Source organism: Fonsecaea monophora (assembly GCF_001642475.1).
Source record: "Fonsecaea monophora strain CBS 269.37 chromosome Unknown Scaff29, whole genome shotgun sequence".
NCBI classification, from domain to species: domain Eukaryota; kingdom Fungi; phylum Ascomycota; class Eurotiomycetes; order Chaetothyriales; family Herpotrichiellaceae; genus Fonsecaea; species Fonsecaea monophora.
Genome location: NW_019173960.1, coordinates 195,117 through 217,993, shown reverse-complemented (window position 1 = coordinate 217,993; position 22,877 = coordinate 195,117). Strand labels below are relative to the sequence as shown.

The 22,877-nt window shown below is 52.5% G+C and overlaps 9 protein-coding genes across 9 annotated transcripts; 4 read left to right on the top strand and 5 right to left on the bottom strand.

The window, feature by feature from the left end:
• Positions 1-245: 245 nt before the first annotated feature.
• AYO21_04942 (hypothetical protein) lies at positions 246-3,395 on the top strand (the record flags this gene model as incomplete). Its single annotated transcript, XM_022654913.1, has 1 exon — positions 246-3,395. The coding sequence occupies one exon, from the start codon at positions 246-248 to the stop codon at positions 3,393-3,395; it is 3,150 nt and encodes a 1,049-aa protein (XP_022512817.1).
• A 1,160-nt stretch (positions 3,396-4,555) lies between these two features.
• AYO21_04941 (methylmalonate-semialdehyde dehydrogenase (acylating)) lies at positions 4,556-6,317 on the bottom strand (the record flags this gene model as incomplete). Its single annotated transcript, XM_022654912.1, has 2 exons — positions 4,556-4,972; positions 5,025-6,317. The coding sequence occupies 2 exons, from the start codon at positions 6,315-6,317 to the stop codon at positions 4,556-4,558; spliced, it is 1,710 nt and encodes a 569-aa protein (XP_022512816.1).
• Positions 6,318-6,784: 467 nt separating this feature from the next.
• On the bottom strand, positions 6,785-8,651 carry AYO21_04940 (1-pyrroline-5-carboxylate dehydrogenase; the record flags this gene model as incomplete). Its single annotated transcript, XM_022654911.1, has 3 exons — positions 6,785-7,904; positions 7,963-8,444; positions 8,496-8,651. 3 exons carry the CDS (start codon positions 8,649-8,651, stop codon positions 6,785-6,787), a joined length of 1,758 nt encoding a protein of 585 aa, XP_022512815.1.
• A 1,006-nt stretch (positions 8,652-9,657) lies between these two features.
• On the top strand, positions 9,658-12,267 carry AYO21_04939 (hypothetical protein; the record flags this gene model as incomplete). The annotated part of the gene is made up of 9 exons (XM_022654910.1): positions 9,658-9,713; positions 9,771-9,893; positions 9,946-10,061; positions 10,112-10,327; positions 10,386-10,930; positions 10,978-11,251; positions 11,301-11,476; positions 11,533-11,716; positions 11,771-12,267. 9 exons carry the CDS (start codon positions 9,658-9,660, stop codon positions 12,265-12,267), a joined length of 2,187 nt encoding a protein of 728 aa, XP_022512814.1.
• Positions 12,268-12,711: 444 nt separating this feature from the next.
• AYO21_04938 (hypothetical protein) lies at positions 12,712-13,724 on the top strand (the record flags this gene model as incomplete). Its single annotated transcript, XM_022654909.1, has 2 exons — positions 12,712-13,259; positions 13,316-13,724. 2 exons carry the CDS (start codon positions 12,712-12,714, stop codon positions 13,722-13,724), a joined length of 957 nt encoding a protein of 318 aa, XP_022512813.1.
• A 148-nt stretch (positions 13,725-13,872) lies between these two features.
• On the bottom strand, positions 13,873-14,801 carry AYO21_04937 (pyrroline-5-carboxylate reductase; the record flags this gene model as incomplete). Its single annotated transcript, XM_022654908.1, has 2 exons — positions 13,873-14,693; positions 14,750-14,801. 2 exons carry the CDS (start codon positions 14,799-14,801, stop codon positions 13,873-13,875), a joined length of 873 nt encoding a protein of 290 aa, XP_022512812.1.
• A 386-nt stretch (positions 14,802-15,187) lies between these two features.
• On the bottom strand, positions 15,188-15,832 carry AYO21_04936 (hypothetical protein; the record flags this gene model as incomplete). Its single annotated transcript, XM_022654907.1, has 1 exon — positions 15,188-15,832. The coding sequence occupies one exon, from the start codon at positions 15,830-15,832 to the stop codon at positions 15,188-15,190; it is 645 nt and encodes a 214-aa protein (XP_022512811.1).
• A 395-nt stretch (positions 15,833-16,227) lies between these two features.
• AYO21_04935 (hypothetical protein) lies at positions 16,228-17,349 on the bottom strand (the record flags this gene model as incomplete). The annotated part of the gene is made up of 5 exons (XM_022654906.1): positions 16,228-16,258; positions 16,311-16,978; positions 17,037-17,134; positions 17,193-17,204; positions 17,259-17,349. The coding sequence occupies 5 exons, from the start codon at positions 17,347-17,349 to the stop codon at positions 16,228-16,230; spliced, it is 900 nt and encodes a 299-aa protein (XP_022512810.1).
• Positions 17,350-17,861: 512 nt separating this feature from the next.
• On the top strand, positions 17,862-21,561 carry AYO21_04934 (hypothetical protein; the record flags this gene model as incomplete). The annotated part of the gene is made up of 4 exons (XM_022654905.1): positions 17,862-18,071; positions 18,147-19,267; positions 20,139-20,672; positions 20,736-21,561. 4 exons carry the CDS (start codon positions 17,862-17,864, stop codon positions 21,559-21,561), a joined length of 2,691 nt encoding a protein of 896 aa, XP_022512809.1.
• Positions 21,562-22,877: the final 1,316 nt, after the last annotated feature.

Below are 22,877 nucleotides of genomic sequence, written 5' to 3'. Positions count from 1 at the left end.
GCCGCATCGAACGTGGCATTGTGGTCGATCAAAGTCAATGTCCACTTTCATCCAATTATGTTGCATGTACAATTTTATGCTTCACCACAATATTTTGGTCGACATCCGAGCCCGTCAGTGACGCACCTCGTCCATGTTGTTTGTTTTGAATAGCCGACATCCCTGTCGGTTCGATCCTTGTCTACCTTTCTCGCGCGTCTTTTTTTGTGCGTACAAGAGTATGAGTTGGGGAGAATAAAGGGAGCATGAGCGACAATACTGTGTCTTCTGCGGCAGAGGCGACAGAGACAAGGCCGAAGCGCGAAGAAGCGATACAATGGGAGAAGAGCACTGGAAACTCACGCATCTCAGCTGAACTTGCCGACTCGCCATATTTCATCCATGATGGCGATGAGAAGCCGAAGAAGAAAGGTCTGCCTGAATGGCTCGACCACTTCAACGTCAAGGATCTGAAGACGCTTTTCAAGTGCTCTGTCGCAGTCTGGATCGCAACACTGTTCCTGCTCATCAATCCGACACTCGTTGCATTTGGCCAGGCCACTTTCTTCGGATGCATCGTACTCTTCATTTTGCCCTGCAATGGCGTCGTCTTCATTCAAGTCTTGGGCGGCTTGACCATGATCGTCGGCATGGCCGCAGGATGGGCGTGGGGCGTGATCTCGATGAAGGCTGCACTGGCGGCTCGACCGGCGGCTGAGACGAATGCGAGACTTGCGCAACTTGCGTCTGAAGCCACTCGGCAGCAAACGAATACGCAGCAGGCGACAGGACAATCGATGTATACGCAGGTTTTAATTTTTGAAGGCTTTATGCTTGATACAAGGGTTACCGTCACATACTTCTGCATGGTCGGTCTCTTTGTCTACTTGGTTGCACGCCTACGCGTTCGCGCACCGAAGCTCGCACTGTTCCAGATGTTTGCAATTATCATCTCGGATATCTTTCTTACCATTGGCCCCTTGATCCCGACCTTTACTGGTACAATCCCTTCTGTCCTGATCAAACCGGCAGCCGCAGCAATTGGCATTGGCATGGCATGCAATATTCTCCTGTTCCCACGGAGTACCTCGCATATCGTCCTCGACACTATGCAGGGTGCCCTCGCTCCAATGAAAGGGGTTTTCAGTGCTTGTAAGCTAGCCTTCAGATATTCAGATGCGACGGTCAATCTGGCGCAGCTGCAAAAAACCAAGGCGACCACGATTGCCGCTTACAAGGAAGTCGAAGCCAACCTGGGTTTTCTCGCTCTTGATCTGTCGACTGGACGATGGAGCACTGAGGATGTAAAGAGCCTGCACGAACCACTTCGCCAGGTGGTCATTATGTGTACAGGACTATTGGAACTCCAAATCTTCCGGGTGAAGTCGCGGACTAAATATGAGAAGCTCAACGTATTGAGCAAGGCCATACACGGAGGAACTACCGAGACTGAAATGCCTGAGATCGGCCACCACCATCTTTTGCGGGTTCTGAGTCTGAGAGACCGCTTCCAACATCCGGACACTGAAGACTTGCTGAATAAGAGTATGGGAGTTTTGTTCGCATCGAGCGGGTCACTGCTGGATACGTGTGGTGATGCGGTAGACGCTATCTTGGGAGCGCTGCAGACTGTGAACAGCAGACGATGGGTCAAAAAGCCTGGTGTTGATGAGTGCGACATGCTTCGACTAGAGCACGAACAGGTGCTCAAGAGGCTCAAGGAAGACCAGCAGCGGTTTCAGACACTAATTTCAGAGCTTTTACTTGAGCCGCACAATCATCTATTCGACGAGCACGGTGTACTGAAAACACCGGGAAACGCTGGTGCTCCAGTTCACGGTCTGGCGCTCGGGTTCATATTCGAAGAACGAATTCTTAGTGTAGCTTCTGCCTTGGATGCTATGCTTACGCGGGTCATTCGGCTTGAGCAAGAGCGAACGAAGACGAAGATATGGCTGCCAAAGGGTCTACGAGATCTGCTCTCGTGGGGACTTGGGAGGGACGCTGCCCCCGGTGTCATTGCAATGTCAAGCGACAACAATGATTTAGAGCTTGAGAAAGCTCTGACAAGGAGCAAAACCAACTCCTCAACGAAGAAGAAAAAGAAGAATGAGGAAGAGAAGGAGACAGGGGCACAGGCGCAACTTGACAAACTTCGCTTCCGTGGTGGCACGAAACGAAGTACTCCCGGGAAGATTTTGCTGGCAGTGTCACGCTGGCTGGGGAACACCGAAGGCCTGTACGCTTTGCGTGCGCTGGTTTTGACAATTGCACTTGCACTTCCGGCTGTTCTGACCTCAAGTGCTGGCTTCTACTATCGCGAAAAGGGCATGTGGGCTCTGATTATGGCCCAGACTGGCCTCATGACATACACGGCGGAGTTTGTGTATGGTTTCGTCCTCAGAACTCTCGGGACGGTTGTTGGAGGTATCTTGGGCATGGTATGCTGGTATATCGGAGCTGGAAACGGACCCGGAAACCCCTATGGCATGGCTGCGATCATGGCATTGGCAGTTGTCATGCTGATGTGGGGACGACTCTTTGCTCCGCCAGCATTCCTGCAGGGTGTTTTGCTGATGGCCTCGACGCTATACCTTGTTGTGGCATACAGCTGGGTCGACACGCATATTCCCTCGTACGGCAACCCCGGTGTCGGCTACACTGTTTTTTGGCGGAGAGTGTTGCTTGTGATGATTGGCTTTACAGCATCGGCCATTGTCATCTTCATCCCGCGACCACCATCCGCGTCAAGACATTGTCGACGTGTTCTTGCGAGCACCATTCGGGACAGCAAGGACTTGTACGCGCTGTATGTCATGTCGTGGACGCACAAGCATTCAGACCTGGAGGAGACCTCTGAGAAACAGATTCTCGCCAGTGTAGAAACCCTGGGAGGAATTGCTGGACCGCTTGCGTTGTTGAGGTTTGAGTTCTCAAGCTCGAACTTTGACGCAGAGACGCTATCTCATGTCGCGAATCTTTGTATGGACATCAACCAAAGCTTGAGTCAATTGATCCTGTTCTCGAACCAACTTCGGCAAGATTACAAGGAAAGGTTCGCAAAGGTGACAGGCGCCCTGGACGAGAGCCTCATTGGCGACTTGATGGCCGTGCTAACACTGGTCGAGCAGTCGCTGGAGACAGGTTCTCCACTTCCGGCGGTGTTGCCTGTGCCATTGATAGCGCGTTCTGCTGGACTCAGCGAAGCATTTGCGAGAGACAAAGCTGGCCAACTAACGCTGAGCATTGACGCCATCAAGGACGAAGGGTTTCGCAAGTATTGCGTTGTGCTGAGTGCGTTCCTCCAGCTGCTGAGTGCCGTGGATGACCTTGTCTGGCGGGTCAAGACCGCGGTTGGCGAGACGAGCTATGTCGATGTTGAACAGCCATTCTTGTCGAGACACGTCAGTCCTTGAGATGTGGAATTGATCAAATCCCGAGACTTCAAAGGAGCGAGTGTCTTCACAAGCTACCGCGTTTCCCATGACACTCTTGAAACACCGCGGAAAAGCCGAGTAACCCACAGCAGCCTATATTGAATCCCGAATCCCGAATTCCGGTGTTCGAGACAAGTTTCCAGTGATGGGGTGGATCCATTCAGCATCGCATCAAGTGACTGTCGATCGGATTCTTCCCAAAGAAAAGGGGAAATAGGTTGACATCGCTCCTCAATACGAGCCTCGGTCGTGCGCCTAGACCTGCGGCATAGACTGACAGTCTCCGAGGAGATGCTGGAGACGGCTTTGTCTTGGGCATGGCGAGATATGAAGGCATGCATTCATGTAGGTGAGAAAGTCAGGCGGCGTAGGCGCACCGCCTTTGCGCGTCCCAAAAACCCAGCAATTCTGACACAGAAAGCCAGTTGGCCATTGGCCCGAGCGGGTGTATGACCTCCGCTCTCTGGCAAGGAACAGAGAGTCGAGACACGCATGTATATTTGCTAGAGGCATGGCACCCGACATAGAGAGAGCACAGAGTCAGACTCAATGATCAAGTGTATTTATACGTATTCCATATTCTAGAGCAGACGCGCAATCTACAAATAGAACGCCCGCCTGGGGCATATATAGTTCGCTTCACCTCTTCGAACACGAAAACTGGATTTGTCAGAGGTGTGTAACAAAAGGCTGTCCATAAATACATCCATACACAAACACACAGATAGATATAGATAGGGTGTAAGAACAGGTCTACCGAGTCCTTGGGGTGTCTTCAAAGACAATGAATCCCCTCTAGCATCCGACTGCATTTGGGCGAATGTATTTGTTTCCCTCCTTTTTGCGAAAATCAAAAAATCCAGGCGACATTCTCGTTATGTTCGCATTTCGCATTCGCATCCGCCCAAAGACCGTCACAGTCTTCTGCAGAAGTTCCCAGAAGAGACCTGCGCACGCATTATTGCTCGCTGAAAGGCCTGCCGCAACTTTTGTGCCCCGGTGCTGGTAATCAATTTGTTCAGCCCTTGCCCCGTTTGTTTCGAATTACAGTGACCACCGTGTCAAACCACTTCGACTACCATTCTGGTCGAATTTGGTCTCAGACCCGCCTCCTTTACTTCCCCCTACCGCAAGCTTCTTTACGAGTGTGTCGGCATGGAGACCTGCTTCTCTGTCGCCAATGCATCCTCGGCTCTCCACAGGCTTGTCACAGTCTTCCACTGGGTGTAGAACCTGATGCCATCCTTGCCGTAGAAGTTTGCCACGCCTGTTCCTGCCACGCTCTTCTTGTTACCGGTGAAGCTGAACATCGGGAGCGGCACGGGAATAGGGACGTTGATTCCAAGCTGGCCCGCCTCAAGTTCCTTCTGGAATAGAGAGGCGGTGGGGCCGGAACGTGTGAAGACGGCGGCGCCATTGCCATAGGGGTTGGAGTTGATCAGCTTAATGGCTTCCTCAGTCGTGTCAACATTCAAACAGACAAGGACGGGGCCAAAGATCTCTTCGGTATAGCATTTCATGTGCGGCTTGACGTTGGCAATGATGGTTGGACCAACCTGACACGAATTAGTAACGCTTCGATGGACGGTAACAGCAAGTTTGACTTACCCAGTTGCCATTGGGGTATTTAGGCGGGTATTGGCCTCTGCCATCAAGCAAGATGGTTGCACCCTCGTCTACCGCGCTCTGGATCAGATCCTCGACTCGCTTCTTGCTCTGTGGGCTGATCAAGGGGCCGAGATCGGCATCCGGTTCGAATCCACCATTGATGGTGAGGGCCTTTGCACGTTCGGCCAGCTCTGGCACCCACTCTTTCGTTTCACCCACCATTACGAGCGTGCTCAGGGCCATGCACCGCTGGCCTGCAGCACCAAAGGCCGCACCAGCGATGGCATTCAGTGCATGGTTCTTGTTGCAGTCTGGAAGCACCGCTGCATGGTTCTTCGCACCCAGGTTGGCCTGGACACGCTTGCCCTGGGCGCTACCACGAGTGTAGATATATTCACCAGCTCGGTTCGAGCCAACAAAGGAAATGGCCTTGATGGCTGGTTCATCGATGATGAAGTCGACTGTCTTGGCCGCACCGTGGACAATGTTGACCACGCCATCGGGGAATCCAGCTTCTTTGCACAGCTCAGCGAGGATCATGGCAGCACCAGGGTCCCGCTCGCTGGGCTTCAGGATCAAGCAGTTGCCAGTCACGGTAGCGAGAGGAATGCTCCACAACGGGATCATGGCGGGGAAATTGAAGGGGCAGATGGCTGCCACCACGCCCAGGGGTTCGCGATATGAACGAGTTTCCATATCTTTTGCCACCTCAATGACTTCACCAGTCATTTGAGTGGTGATGCCGCAGGCAGTCTCACAGACTTGCAGACCGCGAAGGACATCACCTTTGGCATCAGCAAAGGTCTTGCCCTGTTCGAGGGTGATGGAGGCGGCCAGTCGGTCCATATTCTGGCGAATCAAATGGGTCAACTTGAAGATGATTTGTTGCCTGCTTATGATGGATGTCGCTCGCCATCCTGGGAAGGCTTTCTCTGCGGAGGCGACAGCGGCCTTCAATTCGGCATCGGTGGACTGAGGCACTCGAGTGACGAGATTGTTGGTGGCAGGATCATGGAGGTCGATCCATTGGGAGGTTTCAGAGGGGACGAATTGGTTGTCAATGAAGTTGTGTGTATTGACAATATTGGTGATCTGTTCGTGAGAGGTAGGATAGTCGGCGACGGCAGTGCTGGTGGCAGCGAGTTGGCGCGTAGTCGCATGAAGTCGGCGCCTGGCAATCTGCTCGTTCGGCGACATTCTGAGAGATGTTGAGGAATGAGACGCAGCTGGTGCAGTGGCTCGTCTTGCTGTCAATGCGGGGACAGCGCGCAGGAGAGACCGACGAGCAGCCATTGCTGCCAAAATTTGAGGGGAGGGGGATGAGAGACAGACTACCAAGTAGGAACCTAGCGCAGCTTCGTGTTGCCCTCAGGTTGAACAAATCTGTAGCTGGCTCAAAGCAAATTCCCTTAATAAAGGGAGGGGGAGTTGGTGAAAGAGCGGAGAAGCTTGTGTCGAGCAACGAGAAAATGCCGGATCCGAGGTCCAAAGGGGGACCAGGCATTGGCAGCTTGTTATTGGCGGGATTGGCGGAGTGCTGGTGAGAAGGCCGAGTGCAGGGGTGGGCAGGGACGGATACACACGGTCCTCTTCCGCTCCTACCCTCGTCTGAAACCTAATTCGTCCGCCCGAGGTACTTGGCACTTAGTCTTTACCGAAAACAGTTTAGTCGCTGTCATTACCTTTGTGTCTATGTACAAGTACCTCGTACAAATCTCGAGGTTTTCACCTTTATTGCGTCCCGACTAATCTTCTAAATCTCAACTGTTGCTCGGATAGAGTACCGTGTCGAGGGTATGATATTCCTCCTTCAGGGTCCGCGGGGCCGTGAAGCGCATCAACATGTTTGCACTGCCAGCCTTGTCATTGGTTCCGCTGCCTCGTGCTCCCCCGAAAGACTGTTGGCCAATAACAGCACCAGTCGTCTTGCAGTTGACGTAGAAGTTCCCAGCAGCATAGCGAAGCCTATCCTCCGCTTGCCGGATCGCCGCTGTGTCGGTCGCAAAGATGGATCCAGTCAACGCGAAGCCGCCGCCTTGCTTATCGATCTTGGTCAAGAGTGAGTCAAAGTCCTCGTCGCGGTAAACGTGGGCCACCAGAATCGGACCAAAGAGCTCTCGGTCGAAGAGAGGATGATCAACGTCCTTCGCAGAGTAAATGGTGGGCTCAATGAAGTAACCTTTGCTACCGTCGTACTTGCCACCGACCACAAGCTCCAACCGACTGTCTTGGTTAGAAGCGTCGATGACCTTGGTCAGCTTATCAAATGCTGCTTGGTTTATGACAGGACCGGTGAAGCTCTCAAAGTCCTCGGGTGGGCCCACTCTGACCTGCCTCAGCTCTTTTTTCATCTCGGAGAAGAACTGCTCAGCACGGCTGGCAGGGATGTAGATTCGCGAGCAGGCAGAGCACTTTTGGCCCGCGTACTCGAAAGAGGCACGAATGGTGTGCTTCACCGCATTACTGATATCGGCAGAGTTGTGAACCAGGTGAAAGTTCTTGCCTGAGGTCTCCGCCACCAGCCGTGGGAAGTCACGGTATTTTCGTTCCTTAACGCCATCTGCTATCTTGCCATACAGGCTCCGGAACACGTCTGAAGATCCTGTAAAATTGATGGCGGACAGTTCCGGGTGTGCAAGGGCCACTCTGGTGATCATCTCAGCGTCGCCGCCAACGAACTGGACAACATTCGGTGGGAGGCCAGCCTCGCGAAGAATCTTGTATACCAGGTAGCTCGCGTATACGTTGGAAGGAGAAGGTTTCCAAAGGACGACGTTGCCAAGGAGCGACGGACCAGACACGAGATTTCCGCCGATGGCTGTGAAGTTGAACGGCGAAATGGCATACACAAAGCCTTCCAGAGGACGCCAATCGGTGCGTCTAGATTGTCCGTCAGTGGACCTTTCGCACATATCAAATTGGTTGAGGCTCAACTCACCCTGCTTGCCCCCGCTCATTCAGCGTAGGTTGCCTGGAATAGATCTCTTCGGCGAACGAGACGTTGAAACGGAAAAAGTCAGCCAGCTCGGCAGCTGCATCAATCTCTGCCTGCCACGCGTTTTTCCCTTGCCCAAGCATCGTCGCTGCCATCAGTTCGAATCGATACTTTCCGGATACCAGTTCAGCTGCTCTGAGATAAACGGCCGCCCGATCGACAAAAGGTGTGTTCTGCCATGCCGTCTTGGCCTTGAGCGCCGCTTCGATGGCGGCTGATACCTCCGCCTCTATTGTCGGAGTGTATTTGGCAAAGACTGATGAGATCTCCGATGGAATATATGTCTCCGCATCAGATGAGCTCGGCTGGGCAGGTTCGTCTTGTCCGTTTCTTATTGACGGTACACGAACTGGAAGCTTTTGTCGCAACTCTTGGACTGCTACAATCAACTTCTCCCGCTCCGGGGATGATGGCGCGTAGTGTAGCTAGCCTTCTGTTAGCTAAGGTGCAGCAGTAGTTGGTATTATGAACCTTACATTTGGCTCATTGAATGGCTTGGGAGTTTTGTAGGCCCCAGCCGTGGAGAGGAGCCTCCTCCTTACGGATGCACGTGGGGTTAAAACGCGCGCTTGACTGAGGTTAAGAACTGCCTGGCGACAAGGAGTAGTCGGATGAACTGCGCGTGTCAACATCTCGTGGAAAGGAGCCAGTGTCAAGACGATTCCAGGTCGTAGAAAATGCGGCTGTGTTGGAGAGATGTTTTTGGTGTGACCTGTGACAGGAGAATCTTCTGGGGAAACAGAGTAGAATATGTACGTTTCATTCTAATGAGGAAATATTCAACCCAGCAACCTGCACCCGCAAATTTCAGACGGCCATCTGGCCGGGCCGTGTGCAGGGCATCGGAAGTCCATTGCTCCCCTGCTGATCGCCGAGCGCCGTTTCACTCGGAGACAGAGCGCTACCGTCCATCAATCAGCTCTGAGAAAGTGGGAAAAGAATTTGGGTAGAGGCTGACAGTCAAACGCGCCTTGAGGCGCCGGTAGGTCTACCGGGAATGCAGCAGTGGAACTCGATAGAGCCCTATCGGAACGGCCGCTACGGCAGCCGTTCCGATATTTCCGCAACGCCTTGGAACAAGGCTCGAAGGGCGCCAGGACATACCTTGTACGTTGTTTCTGGAGTGCCCCGGATCCCCAGTTCTACGTTTTAGATATGTTATTATGTGTTAATCATACTGCCATGCTGGGGGAAAAGGGAATCTCGAACTGGGACAGAGCCTCTCTCGTTAGGTTGGCTTCGGGAATGTACTTCTCCTTCAATGACAATAGCAGTCATGGTGTTTATGTGGCATATATTTCACATGTGAAAGCTGAGCGTCAAGACGCGATGGGGGATTACCGTGATGATCTCGTCTAGACCCTGTCTCAAGGGTTGCATATTGGAAGATGGTGATGAAGTCCAAAGTGGGACTTGATGATAGACGGGTCCTTTTTCCTCATCTGGCTAGTCGTATCAGCCTCCCATACAACATCGGGAACTGTCCCGACTTCTATCATACCCCGCTCGACCGGCCCGAATGTTGCTCGCCGTTCCATATACTCAACTCGTCACCAAAGCTCATTTATCACCTCCGCCTCGCCGAAGAAAGCGGCAGGCATTACCGGGATTCTAGAAGTCTTCCATCACTCGACAGTTATGGAGCTCATTGAGGCAGAGAACCAGGGCAGCTCAAAGAAACGTGCGCCCAAAGCGTAAGTGGTTCTTCGCCCCCAGACCTCTTGCAGAGTGCTGACCTCTTGTCTCGAAAGTTGTCGACGCTGTCGTCGCCAGAAGATCAGGTGCACCGGGTCCCGTCCTTGTGAAGCTTGTGCCAAGAGGAAGTTGACATGCCATTTTGATGACCACGCGCAAAAGATTCTGGTGACAAGAGGGTCAGTTGGCGCTGGTGCTTTACGACTTGTCCCTTTAGCTAAAGCCTTACAGTTACATCAACGACCTCGAGAAACGTGTGGCTTCGTTTGAGCAACAAAGCCGAGGGACCACCGCTGCCACAGCTGCGCCAGACGAACAAGGAACCCCTGATGAGACATTGGAACTAGGTAAGCATTGCGGTGCTTGTTGCGTATCACCTTGTCCTGACCACTACAAGACGAGAACGACGAAACCGAGGACGACGACCCCAAAAGCAGTAGCGCTGTTGAACATAATCAGATCAATTTAGACCAACCAGACATCTCATATGCTCAGTCACTACCCAGATCACAAGACAACCCTCAATCTCTTCGGAGTTCCCCAGGGGCGTCACTCATGAATCCCCTTGCGCTTGGTTTTCCCAGCTACTTTGCCGACACAAGTGGCAGACCCAGTAAGTTCTATATCGTGTTGCCAGGCTGCGACTTGACTTACTGAGCACTTTCCCTCAGTCTATTTAGGGACATCGTCCAACTGGTCCTTTGGGCGAAGAGTCCTTGCAATGACCCACGAGAGAGTGATGCGGGCACCTCTCCCTCCAGACAACTTGCTCTTCGAGGGCAAGTCCTACGATCTAGGGTGGGATGGGAAGAGAAACACTTCGCCCGAGTCCCCGTCCGAGGCTCCTGCCCTTCCGTCCGCAGATTTCGCAATGTACCTGATCAATGCGGTCAAGTTCCACTGCGGGCAACTCTTCCATCTCTTTGAGGAAGACAAGTTTATGCAACAATTCTCTCAATTTCACGAAAACCCCAACCAAGTCCCCTCCAGTCTCTGGTTCATCCAATATCTTCTGATCCTCGCCTTTGGGAAGGCATTTGTGGTGCAAAGCAAAAAGGGTCGCAAACCTCCGGGGGCTGAGCTCTTCGTCTACGCGATGAAGCTGATGCCGGATCTTGCATTCTACAGTGCTGATCCCATCGAAGCGATACAAGTCCTCTGCTGTGCCGCTCTTTATTTGCAATGCCTCGATTTCCGTGGGGCCGCATATCGCATAGTACGTTTCTCTTGAATATTCGTCTCGATTATGCTGACGCGTCTCAGATCGGTCAAGCCCTGCGTACGGCTTTGGAGAATGGCATGCATACAGAAATGCGGAGCCAACAAGTTGACAGTGACTTGTCACAAAGGCGTCGCAAAGTCTGGTGGACAGTCTATATCCTGGATCGTCAAATGTCGTCGCTCATGGGTGTACCGATGGGAATCGCGGACGAATCAATATCCGCAGAGTTGCCCACCTTCTCCGGCCAGCCTCAAAGATCAACGGCAATGAATATCCAGATAAATCTCTCCAGAGTTTTGGCACAAATACTTAATAGTGAGTGGGACCCAAATTGATTGCGGTATGCGATGCTGACAATGACCAGCTGTGTACGGAGCCGAAGGGCGGCTAGACAAACGCTTCCTGACCATCACCAAAGACGCCCTGAAAAGTGTTGCGAATGTTACCGACCAACTGAACGGCTCTTTCGAGGTTCTGGGTAACAGCTCCAAGACCAGCATCTCAAGGCTCTCGGCGTATCTGCACCTCCTGTACCACCAGGTAAGTCTATCAGGATGAGCTCACTGAATTCTCTGGAAATTCTGACAATGGACAAGTGCATTGTGCTTACGACGAGGCCGATTCTATATACATTTCTTGAATCGAAGCTCCGGCAATCCAACATAAATCTGGTCGAGTTGCTTCAATCAGGAAGCGTGCGGACTTTACTACAAATGTGCATTGAGTCGGCTCAACAGATGATCACGATCCTCTCTGCTCTACAAGATCACAGTCTCCTCGGTCAGTGTGCTAACAAACACTATAATAACTTGGTCGGCTGACAAAATGTTATAGAAAGCTTCCTTCCGTTTGACCTTGACGCCGCATTCACATCAGCAATAGCACTATTGATGGCAGCAACAGTAGATCCATCTTTGCTCAAGGACTGCTCCCCCTGGTTACAGCGCGCACATGCAGTTTTCGATGAGATGATATCTCGCGGCAACAGAGTCGCTAGGATGATCAAATCCGAGCTTCAACAGCTGGAAAACATCCTCAATAGACTTTCCTCCAACGAGGAGAACCAACCTGTCATCTTTACACGCCACCCAAGTCTTCGTGGTTCTCTGGGGTTTGATGACCGCCACCCTCGCGCCTGTGCTACAGCTCAGCCGTCACTGGTATCGATTGCGCCACCACCCTACACCGCCTCCTCTCAGCCAAGCAGTAATGACTTTCCCATGGACGAATTGACTTGGCAGGATGGGATCACGGCGGAGCAGCTTTTGAATTTTGCAGATTCGATGGATTTGACTGCTTTGGACTGGTTGTCCGCGGAGGCAGGACAATAAGTCACCGTTCTACTATCTACTTTAGAGCTACGACCACAGACGTAATACTCCGGTCTCAGGACCAAGAGCATATCCTAGGCTTTCCAGTCCGAGCAGAAGCGAGACCGGGTTTCTGCCTCACATATATGATAGCGAATGATCAGCAAGTTTCTATTTCTCCGACTCCCTGAAATACCCGTGCCTTCCGTAGCCATTCTGGAGAAAATGTCACCCGGCAGGACTCGCCGGACGGGATCCGCCCAAGGCGTAGGACATGAAGTGGGATCCGCTACTATACCTCGTGTAGGTAGATCCACTATCGGGAGGGCATCCGATGTTTTCATGCTCCCAGTAATGGAATGGATCGACTCTGGAGTATACTTCCCTTTATAAAGATACAGGCTGCTGAAAGCATCGAGGCGATGGAGAGGGTAATCATTGTTAGATCGACCACCCTCACTCACCATGGCTCTACAACAAGTGCACAATTCCAATGACCAGGCAGAAGCAAGCGGCTACCCAACTGCTCCGCCAGCGGGGTGCTATGTACCGGCGGTGACATTCTTCGATCCTGAGACGGACCGACTATGTCTCGACGCTCAAGCAAAGTACTACTCGTACCTGGCCAGCACGGGACTCACGGGGCTTGTCATCCTGGGGACCAACGCAGAGACGTTCCTGTTGACACGCGAGGAGCGGATGACTCTCCTCCAGCTGGCGCGACGATCTGTTCCAGAGGGTTATCCTATAATCGCCGGCACGAGCGGCCACTCGACGGCACAGGTGCTCGAGTTCATCACAGACGCATACAACGCTGGTGCCAACTACGTGCTGGTTCTCCCTTGCGCGTACTTCGGCAAGCAGACCACGCCGGCGGTGGTCAAGAGATTCTATAAAGAGGTGGCCGCGAGCTCTCCCCTGCCCATCCTCATCTACAACTTCCCGGCGGTTTGCAATGGCTGGACCTCGACGCCAACATCATCACGGATATCGCACGGGAGTCACGCAACATTGTCGGTGTGAAACTGACTTGTGGTTCCGTGGCAAAGATCACCTGTCTCGCTTCCAGATTTCCCGCTACACGTTTCGCAGTCTTTGGTGGACAGTCAGATTTCCTGGTCGGGGGACTCGCTTCGGGGAGCGCAGGCTGTATAGGAGCATTCTGTAACGTCTTCCCCAAAGTGGTGGCCAGGATCTACGAGTTGTGGTCCAGTGGACAGTACAGCGAGGCTCTCGCACTGCAGAAGTTGGTAGCATCCGCCGAGACAGCCACCAAGGCAGGCATCGCCAACACAAAATACGCGGCTGCCATCTTCACGGCTCCCAGGGCGGGCATCGCGGATGCTGTGCGTTTGCTCAAGCCCCGGAGGCCGTACGAAGAACCGACCGACACTGTCAAACGCTCAATCCAGACGGTGATGGAGGCTTTGAACCGAGAAGAGAAGGAGATTTCGGTGAAACCCCAGTCTCGTCTATGAAGAGAGAACCACAGGTAGTCGATCTGAAGAAACTTGTGCCCATGCGCAGAGAAACGTGGGTTAGAATGAATGAAAAAAAAAACCCCCCAGAATGGTAGATCAATATTATCTTATTGCCTTATACAAATCATGATCAGTTGCCTCGCTATCACTTCTCCTCCGACATCCCCTTAGAGTATTGCGCCGCGAACCTCACAGCATCCGAAATCCCAGCTCTGACCTGTCCCCGATCCAACTGCAGGAGCGCGTTGATGGTAATCCCTCTGGCGATCGACATCGATTCCTTCAGGGACTCAATGGTCATTTGGTCACGCAGGAGCGTCGACGCGCTGCGGAGGCACTGAGCGGCAATATTCTGGGCCACCGGCCTCGCGATACCTTCTGCGACACTCCCATCCATGATGGCGTCGACGGCAACCACGGTCAAAGCGTGGCATGCAGCGCTCACCGCCGTCGCCGTGTTGATGAGGTCCTCAGGCACCATCTGGATAGGGCCGACGCGGCGAAACAGCCACGAGACCAGGTCCCGGTCAGGGCCAGAGAGTGGCGTGTCGGCTATCAGAGTCATGGATTCACTGATCTGCGCGCCAATACTGGGTATAGCGCGAGAGACACGGTGCTGTGTGGTGGGCGATATGATCACCGCTTGAGCAACTTGCGAGGAAGAGACCCCGGCCAATATGGAGACAAGCAGCTTTCCCTCGAGGGCTTGGACCAGAGGGCCATCGCTGTCCATAATTGTGGCGAGTTGCTGCGGCTGAAAAGCCAAGATGACCAAGTCTGCATTGCGAGCCGCATAGGTGTTGTCCGAGGTGATGATGTCCACACGATCTTTGTGCGACTCGAATTTTCGCTGCAGTCGATCGATCGAGTCGCTGGAGCGGGCGCTGACCGAGAATTTGAGGTCGTATTGGCAAGTATCGTCCAGTCTGTCGATGATGCCCTGGACCAGTGCGGTGCCCATGAACCCTGGACAGAGCTCGTGTTAGAACGGGGATTAGCATTCGTGCGTACAACAAACATACCACAACCGAGGATGGCGACACGGAGGGGTTTGGGAGTGGATTGGATGGGCATTTTTGCGCGCAAACATGAACAAGGTCTCTGGATTCTCGACAATGGATTACAGGATTTTGATAGTTTACCAGTCGCGTTTAGCACTTTGCTGTCTATATTACCACTGATAGATTTGGTTCGTCGCGATTGAGTCACGGGGACATTGGACTAAACACATTACCCACGGAATGCCAAGGCCGGTTACGTATCCGAGATATATTCCATCGTCCTTGGACAGTGTCATGATCGTCATACACAAGACAAGATATCAAGTATGCGAGGTTGGAACAGAGGAATATTTTGCGAAGCATCACCTATGAAATATACAAGCAAGAAAGAAACAGACCTAGTAAAAGCCTTAGACAGTGTACTGGCATTGAGAGCATCCATTCTTGGCCACCAGCCTCTTACTTCCATTGCCCGCAGAGACCTTCCTCAGCCTTTGCCAGCACAGGATCCTTCTCCGGCGCGGCCACGTTCCATACATCCTCATAGTGACCGGCGCTCTCTCCACCTTCTGCAAAGTCCCACGCTCCGCCTTCGGGGTACGCGCCGATCATGGTGAACCCATCGAGTTGCAGCTTCTCCAGAGCACTTCTCACGTCTTTGGCCGGGATGTTATGTCCGTCGCCAGGGGTGAGCAGCTTGAACTCGGCCGCCGGCTGGGTATCGAATGTCTTGTGTGCAACACCGGCAGGGATGACAAAGACATCGCCAGCGCTTGCCTGCAGTTCGATGCCCCCGTCCTCCTTACCGGAACCGTGGGTGTTCTCGTCCGGGTCGGGAACCGTGTCTGCCACCCCAAATCGGATAGTCGCCGTCCCCGAGAGCACGGCCATGCATTCATGGGTCGTCGAGTGGTAGTGAGACGCCTGGGTGGAACCGTAGCGGAAGATCCACTGGACGCGCCATCCGTTATCAGAAAATGCGTCGTAGGCCGCCGTGGTGATGGAGGGTGACGAGAGCAGAATCCCAGGATAGTGGAGGAGCGGTCGAGGAGAGTTCGGGATGAGCTCCGTAGGTGGGAGTTGGTACTTTCTGACTTCAACCATCGTGGATAAGGAACCGAGGCCACATAGAGGATTACAGAAGTTATCCAAAGCGTAGGGCAGGCTGAAGGAGGAAATCAAGTGCGGATTTTATACAAATGCGGGGACAATCTTTCTCGGGTGGCGGGCCGGACTCAAAGGGCGGAGGGCATTAAATGTGGTAAAACAATACCCAGAAAGGAAATTTATCCCAATAATTATTCTCAGTGTTCGGAGTATGACTTTCTAATTATGGACGACACATGCGGAGCTAGATGAGATGCAAGTGACAAGGTTGATGGAGCACAGGCCACAACAGCTACACAACACTCTTATCAAGGACAGGTTCATGTTGATTACATACATTCATTATTCATGGCAAAGCACTATCTACGCTATTCTCTATACCCCTGAAATTCCTATGCAAGAAGTCTTTTGACATTCTCGACCCTAGATGCACAGTTAGCATTTCCCTAGAACAATGCAGAGAACGTGAACTTACATCGCAAACGTCCCACCCGAAGACAACATCGTCCTCAATAACGTTGGGCCGAGGCCGCGGAAGAAGGCTCTGGATCCTCCACTCTTCCAGGTCTCTACCGTGGCTCCCCACGCATTCTTGTAGCGTCGATGCTGACCAAACCCGTCGCTCTGGAGTTTTGTCTTCACCGTGTCTAGAGGATAGCTTCCCACCCAGAATGCTATGCCCGACAAAGCACCACACGAAGCAACGATCCATGTCGGCAACTCGTTCCGCTTCGTCTCCTTGGCTGCGGCAATCGTCCTCACGCAGGCTTCAAAGGTGGCAAAGTATAGACCGTATGCTTGAAACTCTCTCAGAATAGCCGTGTTTTGTCCTCGAAATAACCCTCTGGCGCCAGCAGTACCGGCTATCTGTCTTATGCAGTCCCATGGACCGGCGTAGAGTCGGTTGGCACCATGCGGTTGCGTCTGAAGTCTGGTTCTGATGTGTTCCACAGGGCCTGATACCACACTGTTGGCAATCCCGGCGATGCCACCAGCCAGGTATAGATCTAGAAGGGTCGGCTGCTGTGCGGCTCTTTGAGAATCTCTCGCTCTCAGGGCATTCAGCGCCTGCGTCGCGCTGTGAAAGACAGAGAACTGAATGCTTACTGCCGCTCCCACTCCTAGGAAAGGTAGCAGAGCACCCTCCAGAGATGGTTAGAGATAAATGCATTCAAACGCACGATGGGTTGAGACTGCTTACCTTGTAGAATGCTAGTGGTCCTTCATTTCTGAGAATTCGCGAGACAACTTGGATGACGTTGCCAGAGCCATGAGTCTGCAGTCGCACCTTTATCAGATCTGCATAGAAATAGGAATATGAGCATTGTGGTTAGCAATTCAGATGGTCATTCCTCACCAAATGGTTGACCTGTTTTCCACAGAACAATCAGCAATCATTCCAACTTTGGAGGTAGCAACTCACCAAGGAGAACAGAGACAACGCCTCCCGCGGCACCGGCTATTGTGTTTGTAGAAGTATTTCCAATCCTCGTAGTTGGTGTTGCGGCAGTCATATTATTCGTGGTTGTAGGGGTGGTCTGGGTACAGTCGACAAGTCGCTTCTCTAGTATGCTTCGTTCCTGTTCAGAAAGCCAATTTCAGGATTTGAATGTATGGGAAGCACGTTTCATGCTTCAAGGGCGTTCATCAAGTCAAATGCGCATTGGCCTATAGCCAAAATGGTCAATTCCCACATGCAGAATCATTCTCTTCATTAGGACTCCAACGTCAACAGCACATGTAACAACAATGAGAATATAGATCCGGACCCGTATAAGCCGATTATGGCGAGAATTCGGAGCGAATGGAAAAGGTGAAATTAGGACGAGTCAATATCGGGACGGCATCCGATCCGAAGAGTAACATCCTCGTATCGCTCAGGATCACAAGAACATACCAATGAAGTAGCGGAACACGAAAAGGTGGATCTTGTCTCCAATATCATCCTCCAACTATTTAGTAGATTTACAGGGAGCCAAAAGCGCAAAGGAGAAATTCATCACGTATTGTGATTTGAATAGAGAGAATGGCTCTGGACAAGAACGAACCCATCGCGATCCTTGGGGCGGGAGCTTGGGGCTTGTCGACGGCCTTGCACCTTTTCAATGCGGGCTACACAAACATCACAGTCTTCGACCAGGCCTCAGAGATACCCTCACCATATTCTGGAGCATACGATTTGAACAAGATCGTCCGAGCAGAGTATGAAGATAACTTCTATACAGAATTGGCACTTGTAAGTAGCCATTCCGCGCGAAGCCGGTGCTCTGGACCAGTTCCAACAAACGAAAATGTCTAATTCTGAATCCAGGAGGCCATCAATCAGTGGAAGACTCCCTTCTGGGGATCCAGCTTCCATCAAGTGGGCTATGTTCTGGCAACTTCGGGCGCGGCACCTGAAAAGGCCGTCAAACATCTGCAAGACGCCCTTGTGTCGGTCAAGGACCACTCGGTCTTCGCTCCAGGCATCACCATGCTGAATGAGCATGAAGACTTCAAGAAGGTATATTGGCAGTTTTCCGGGCCCATGCGCGGCTTCAAAGGATACTTCAATCGCCTTGCCGGATATGCCCATTCGTCCAACGCCATGATAGACACACATCGGCATCTCGTTGGTAGAGGAGTCAAGTTTGTCCTGGGACCCAAAGATGGTAGAGCCGTGAAGCTTCTATACAGCGCCAACGAGAGCTCTGCCGAGAGGCGCTGCATAGGATTCCAGGTGGCGAGCGGACAGGTCCATCATGCCCGACGTACTATCGTCTGCCTAGGAGCTTCGGCAGCCACGCTTCTCCCAAGTGTGGGGTCATTTGTTGTCGCCAAATGCTGGTCCGTAGCTCACGTCCAACTCACGGAACGGGAATGCGACTACCTACGTGGAATCCCAGTCCTCAACATCAGAGACCTAGGGTTCTTTTTCGAACCTGATCCGGCCACCAGACTCCTCAAGCTGTGTCCTCTTGGCGCCGGATATATCAACTCAGAAACGGGCACTGGGGTCTCACTACCTCCTGCCGATCTACTAAACTCGCCAAAGGATTATATCCCGCTTTCCGATGAGCGTAAGCTGAGGAGATTACTTCAAGAAACGCTACCGTGGCTAGCCGACCGCCCGTTTGTGGACAAGAAGATGTGCTGGTTTGCAGATACTTCAGATTCGGAGTACTGCATTGACTTCGTGCCAGGCACAGGAGACTCTCTGATCGTCATGTCTGGGGATTCTGGACACGGGTTCAAGATGATGCCAATTGTCGGCCAATGGGCCCTGAAGCTCCTGGAAGACGGAAAGCAGGTCTTGTCCAGGTGGCAGTGGAAGCAAAGTCAAGGCAAAGGGGGGAAAGAATGGGGCGACGAGGTGAGCTGGAGGATCGGAATGACTGGGGAGGTCAAGGACATTGTGGCCGAGAAGGAGAAAATGCTCAAAGCACGCCTGTAGTTAGTCTGTGTATGGAAGGCTATTTCAGGATAGAGAATCAACCCGTCCACATAGAAATTGACTTAATGTTGCTCGTCTGCTGGAATTAGAACGCATATCCGTCATTCATCGAATTACCTATCATATTCTCAATCGCTCCATTTCGTCTCTCTAGGATTGTCGATAAGTACCGAATACAGCTGGCAGGATGGGAAGATACCTCCACCACAACTGCAACGACGGCATACTAGGCATTGGGCAGACACAAAAGGATTGGCAACGCTACGGATGGCTGCCCGAAGTCTGGAGAAGGGTAGAGGACTGCCACCTGTCAGAATCGACTCAAATCAATTATCCCGAGGAGGGGGACTTGAGGCGGGGCATGAATCCGGTAACACCCTTGTCCGATGCCCCGCCATCTCGGGCTGTTTATACTTCCAGAAACAGTAATTCTTTTCTTGTTCTCGAATCGCATCTCTTATTTTGTTGCATTGTGCTTTTCCAACGGCCATGACTTCCGTCTCTTGCCCTGACTAACCCTATTCGCTACATAGATTCCGAACCCCCCCCCCCCCCTTTTCAATGGTAGACACCTGTGCTGGTCATGTTCGTCCAGCATGCCACCACATGACCCACCAAGGCATATCAGTCGATGGGCCAAACTTCCCCGCCTCTATGTACATGGTCACGATGCTCTGTGTTATCGTACACCCCGGTGCTCCAGCCGAGACCCTTGGCTCGTCCATCGCTATAAGATGGCTCGAGATGACTACTACCACTAGTTGTCCAGGAATATTTCACTGAACTTTTACACCTGGGCATGGCTTCCTCTCTCGCGAATACTCTTCGGACTCGAGTAAACGTTCAACAGCCCCTTCGCGTTGCTTGCAGTCAACGGAGGTCCCACTCCTCCGCTCACACTCCGACCGTGATCAATCAGGGAACAACGAAAGAACCGTTAATTCCTGCTTCTACCAATGCCGGCGACACCACCGTGACGAACCCCCTGGCGCGTCTCTCGACCTCAAGCCTCCTTCGCACCTTGCTATTGAGTACCTTCTTCACATCCCCGTGGCTCTTCCGGCCAGGTTTTGCTGTATTCGAGAAAATCGCACATTCCCAATCCGCATGGCTGAACCCGGACCGGAATCCACTCGTTCGCGCCATTGTCCATCCTCTTGTCTACAAGCAGTTCTGCGCCGGTAGAAACCAGAAGGAAATCGGCCAAACGTCCGCGGAGATTCGACGGCTGGGCTTCTCCGGGGTTGTCTTGTGCTACGGCAGAGAAGTCCAGGTCGAAGGCGACAAGTTCGTCGGCTACGATGATAGTAAGGCGGCGGTAATGGACAAGGAAATCGAGCAGTGGGCAGATGGCAACCTTGCCACGTTGGATATGATCGGCGAGGGCGACTGGCTGGGCATCAAGTAAGTCCGACCTGGTGATCCCTTTTTGGTGCTTGAAAACAGGAAATGCCAACCAACATGCAGGTACAGCGGCGCGGGGACGAACATCACAAAAGCCCTCATGAAAGGTGACAAGGCACCGGCCAAGTTCGTCGAAGCCATGGAGAAGATCTGCCAACGCGCTGCCAGCAAAGGTTGCCGGATCTGGATCGACGCGGAGCAGCAAACCCTGCAGGCGGCCATCGACCAATGGACCTTTGATCTCATGCGTCGCTACAACCAGCCCGGCCGCCGGGCCCTGATATACAACACAATCCAAGCCTACCTGAAATCCTCGCGCGACAAAGTCCAACACCAGCTCCAGCTTTCACGCCAGGAAGGGTGGCGGCTGGGCATCAAGCTCGTGCGCGGTGCCTACATCAACAACGACATCAGGGAGGCGATCCACGACACAAAGGCCGACACGGACGCCTCGTACAACGGCATCGTCGAGGACCTCCTCTGCGGGAAGTTTCCTGCCATGGCCGACCAAGAGTCGGTAGACCTCGACCTGCTCCTCGCGGGTCACAATGCCAGCACCATCCGGGGAGCAGCTCGACTGGCCTCCACCCTCGCAGCCGAATCAAAGCTGAAAGTCGTCCCGGAATTCGGGCAACTGCAGGGCATGGCCGACGACATCGGCTGCGAGCTGCTCCAGATGGCCGACAATACCAAGCGGGACAGCACGCTGCCTCTTCCCAACACTTATATCCCCAGAGTATACAAGTGTTTGACGTGGGGCAGCATCCAGGAATGCATGCAGTACCTGACGCGGCGACTTGTCGAGAATCGCGGTGCGGCCGACCGGATGAAAGTTGGTGCCGCAGAGTTCCGGAAAGAGCTGCTACGTAGGATAGGCATTAGGACTTGAAAGACTGTAAAGGGCCTGTTGATGATAATGCAATTTAACGAGCCAAGTCTGGGGGCATATTTTGTCTTTTTGTTTATACAGATGTGCTGTGGGACCATATCATGAGATAGATGCCAAATGCTGAGAAATTCCATCACTTTCCAAAGCTGTTTTACAACCCCTTACCCAAATCAAGACCAAAACCAAAACCAACTGCCAGCTCAATAATAATGGCCATGACAAGTGTGCGTTTCTCTCACGCTATCGTCCTTTGGTTTGGCTTGCCTTTCTCCTAAAACAACCCCGAAAACTCCTCCTATGCTGTGGCAGCGGCGGCGGCGGTGGTGGTGATACAACTCATGTTCTCATCACGATGCCAAAACGAGCAGCCTCCTCCTGCCAAAAGTGTCGTCGAGACCGTTCGGCCTCGAAGCCGGCGTGCTGGTTGCTGCTCTTCTTCACTGTGCCTGCCACAACCCACTTGGCGTACGCTCGAGCTTGGAGGTCGCGGAGAGAGTTGTTGCTGCTGGTGCGGCGACGGTCGGATGTCTCTTCTTCAATTTCGTGGCTGTGGTGGAAAAACGCCATTTTTTTTTTCTTTTGACTGATAGATACTGAGAGATGGTGGTGGTTGGATCGTACGTGTAGTTATTATCGGTAGTCACAGCACTATATTAGTCCTGGAACTATATGTCGATGATTATTTCGAGAACGTTGGTGGAGGAAAAGGTATCTCAATTCGCAATAACTCGTATGATGATTTTAGGTGAACTTTCTGGTCTGACACCGACACGAACGACTATTCGATCCAGAAGGCCGGCTCACCGTTATATAGGCACGTTTGTACTATATCGCTTCGGGCGCAATGACATAGACGGAGCCTCGTGGTAAGCGTCGTTTTCGGCCTTTGTGAGGTATTTTCGGCGCCATATTTGTGTTCAGGTACAAACACCAAAAGAAAAACCGAGGATTGGCTAGCTGAAGACTTGCACTGCCTCCATCTGCGCATGTAATGGGCAAAAGCGGGTTAGCGCATCGCTACAGCTGCCTCATTGAGTATGACTTCCTGTATAACTCGGTGCAGCCTTAAGCACCCCGCGAAAAATGGCTCATTAGGGTCGCCCGGATCGGAAAAGAGTTTGTCCTGCCCGTTCAGCCATTTGACGTCAGAGGGTTACGCAATGTCTTCCAAATAATGCGGAGCGGATGTCTACACGCACACACACAAGTACAAGTTCGCGAGATACGCGGATGGAAGGTATCGAGGCATATCTGAGTTTGACCTTTGTGTATTTTTGTGCTCTAGGAAAACCTTGCTATCACCGGGATATCAATGG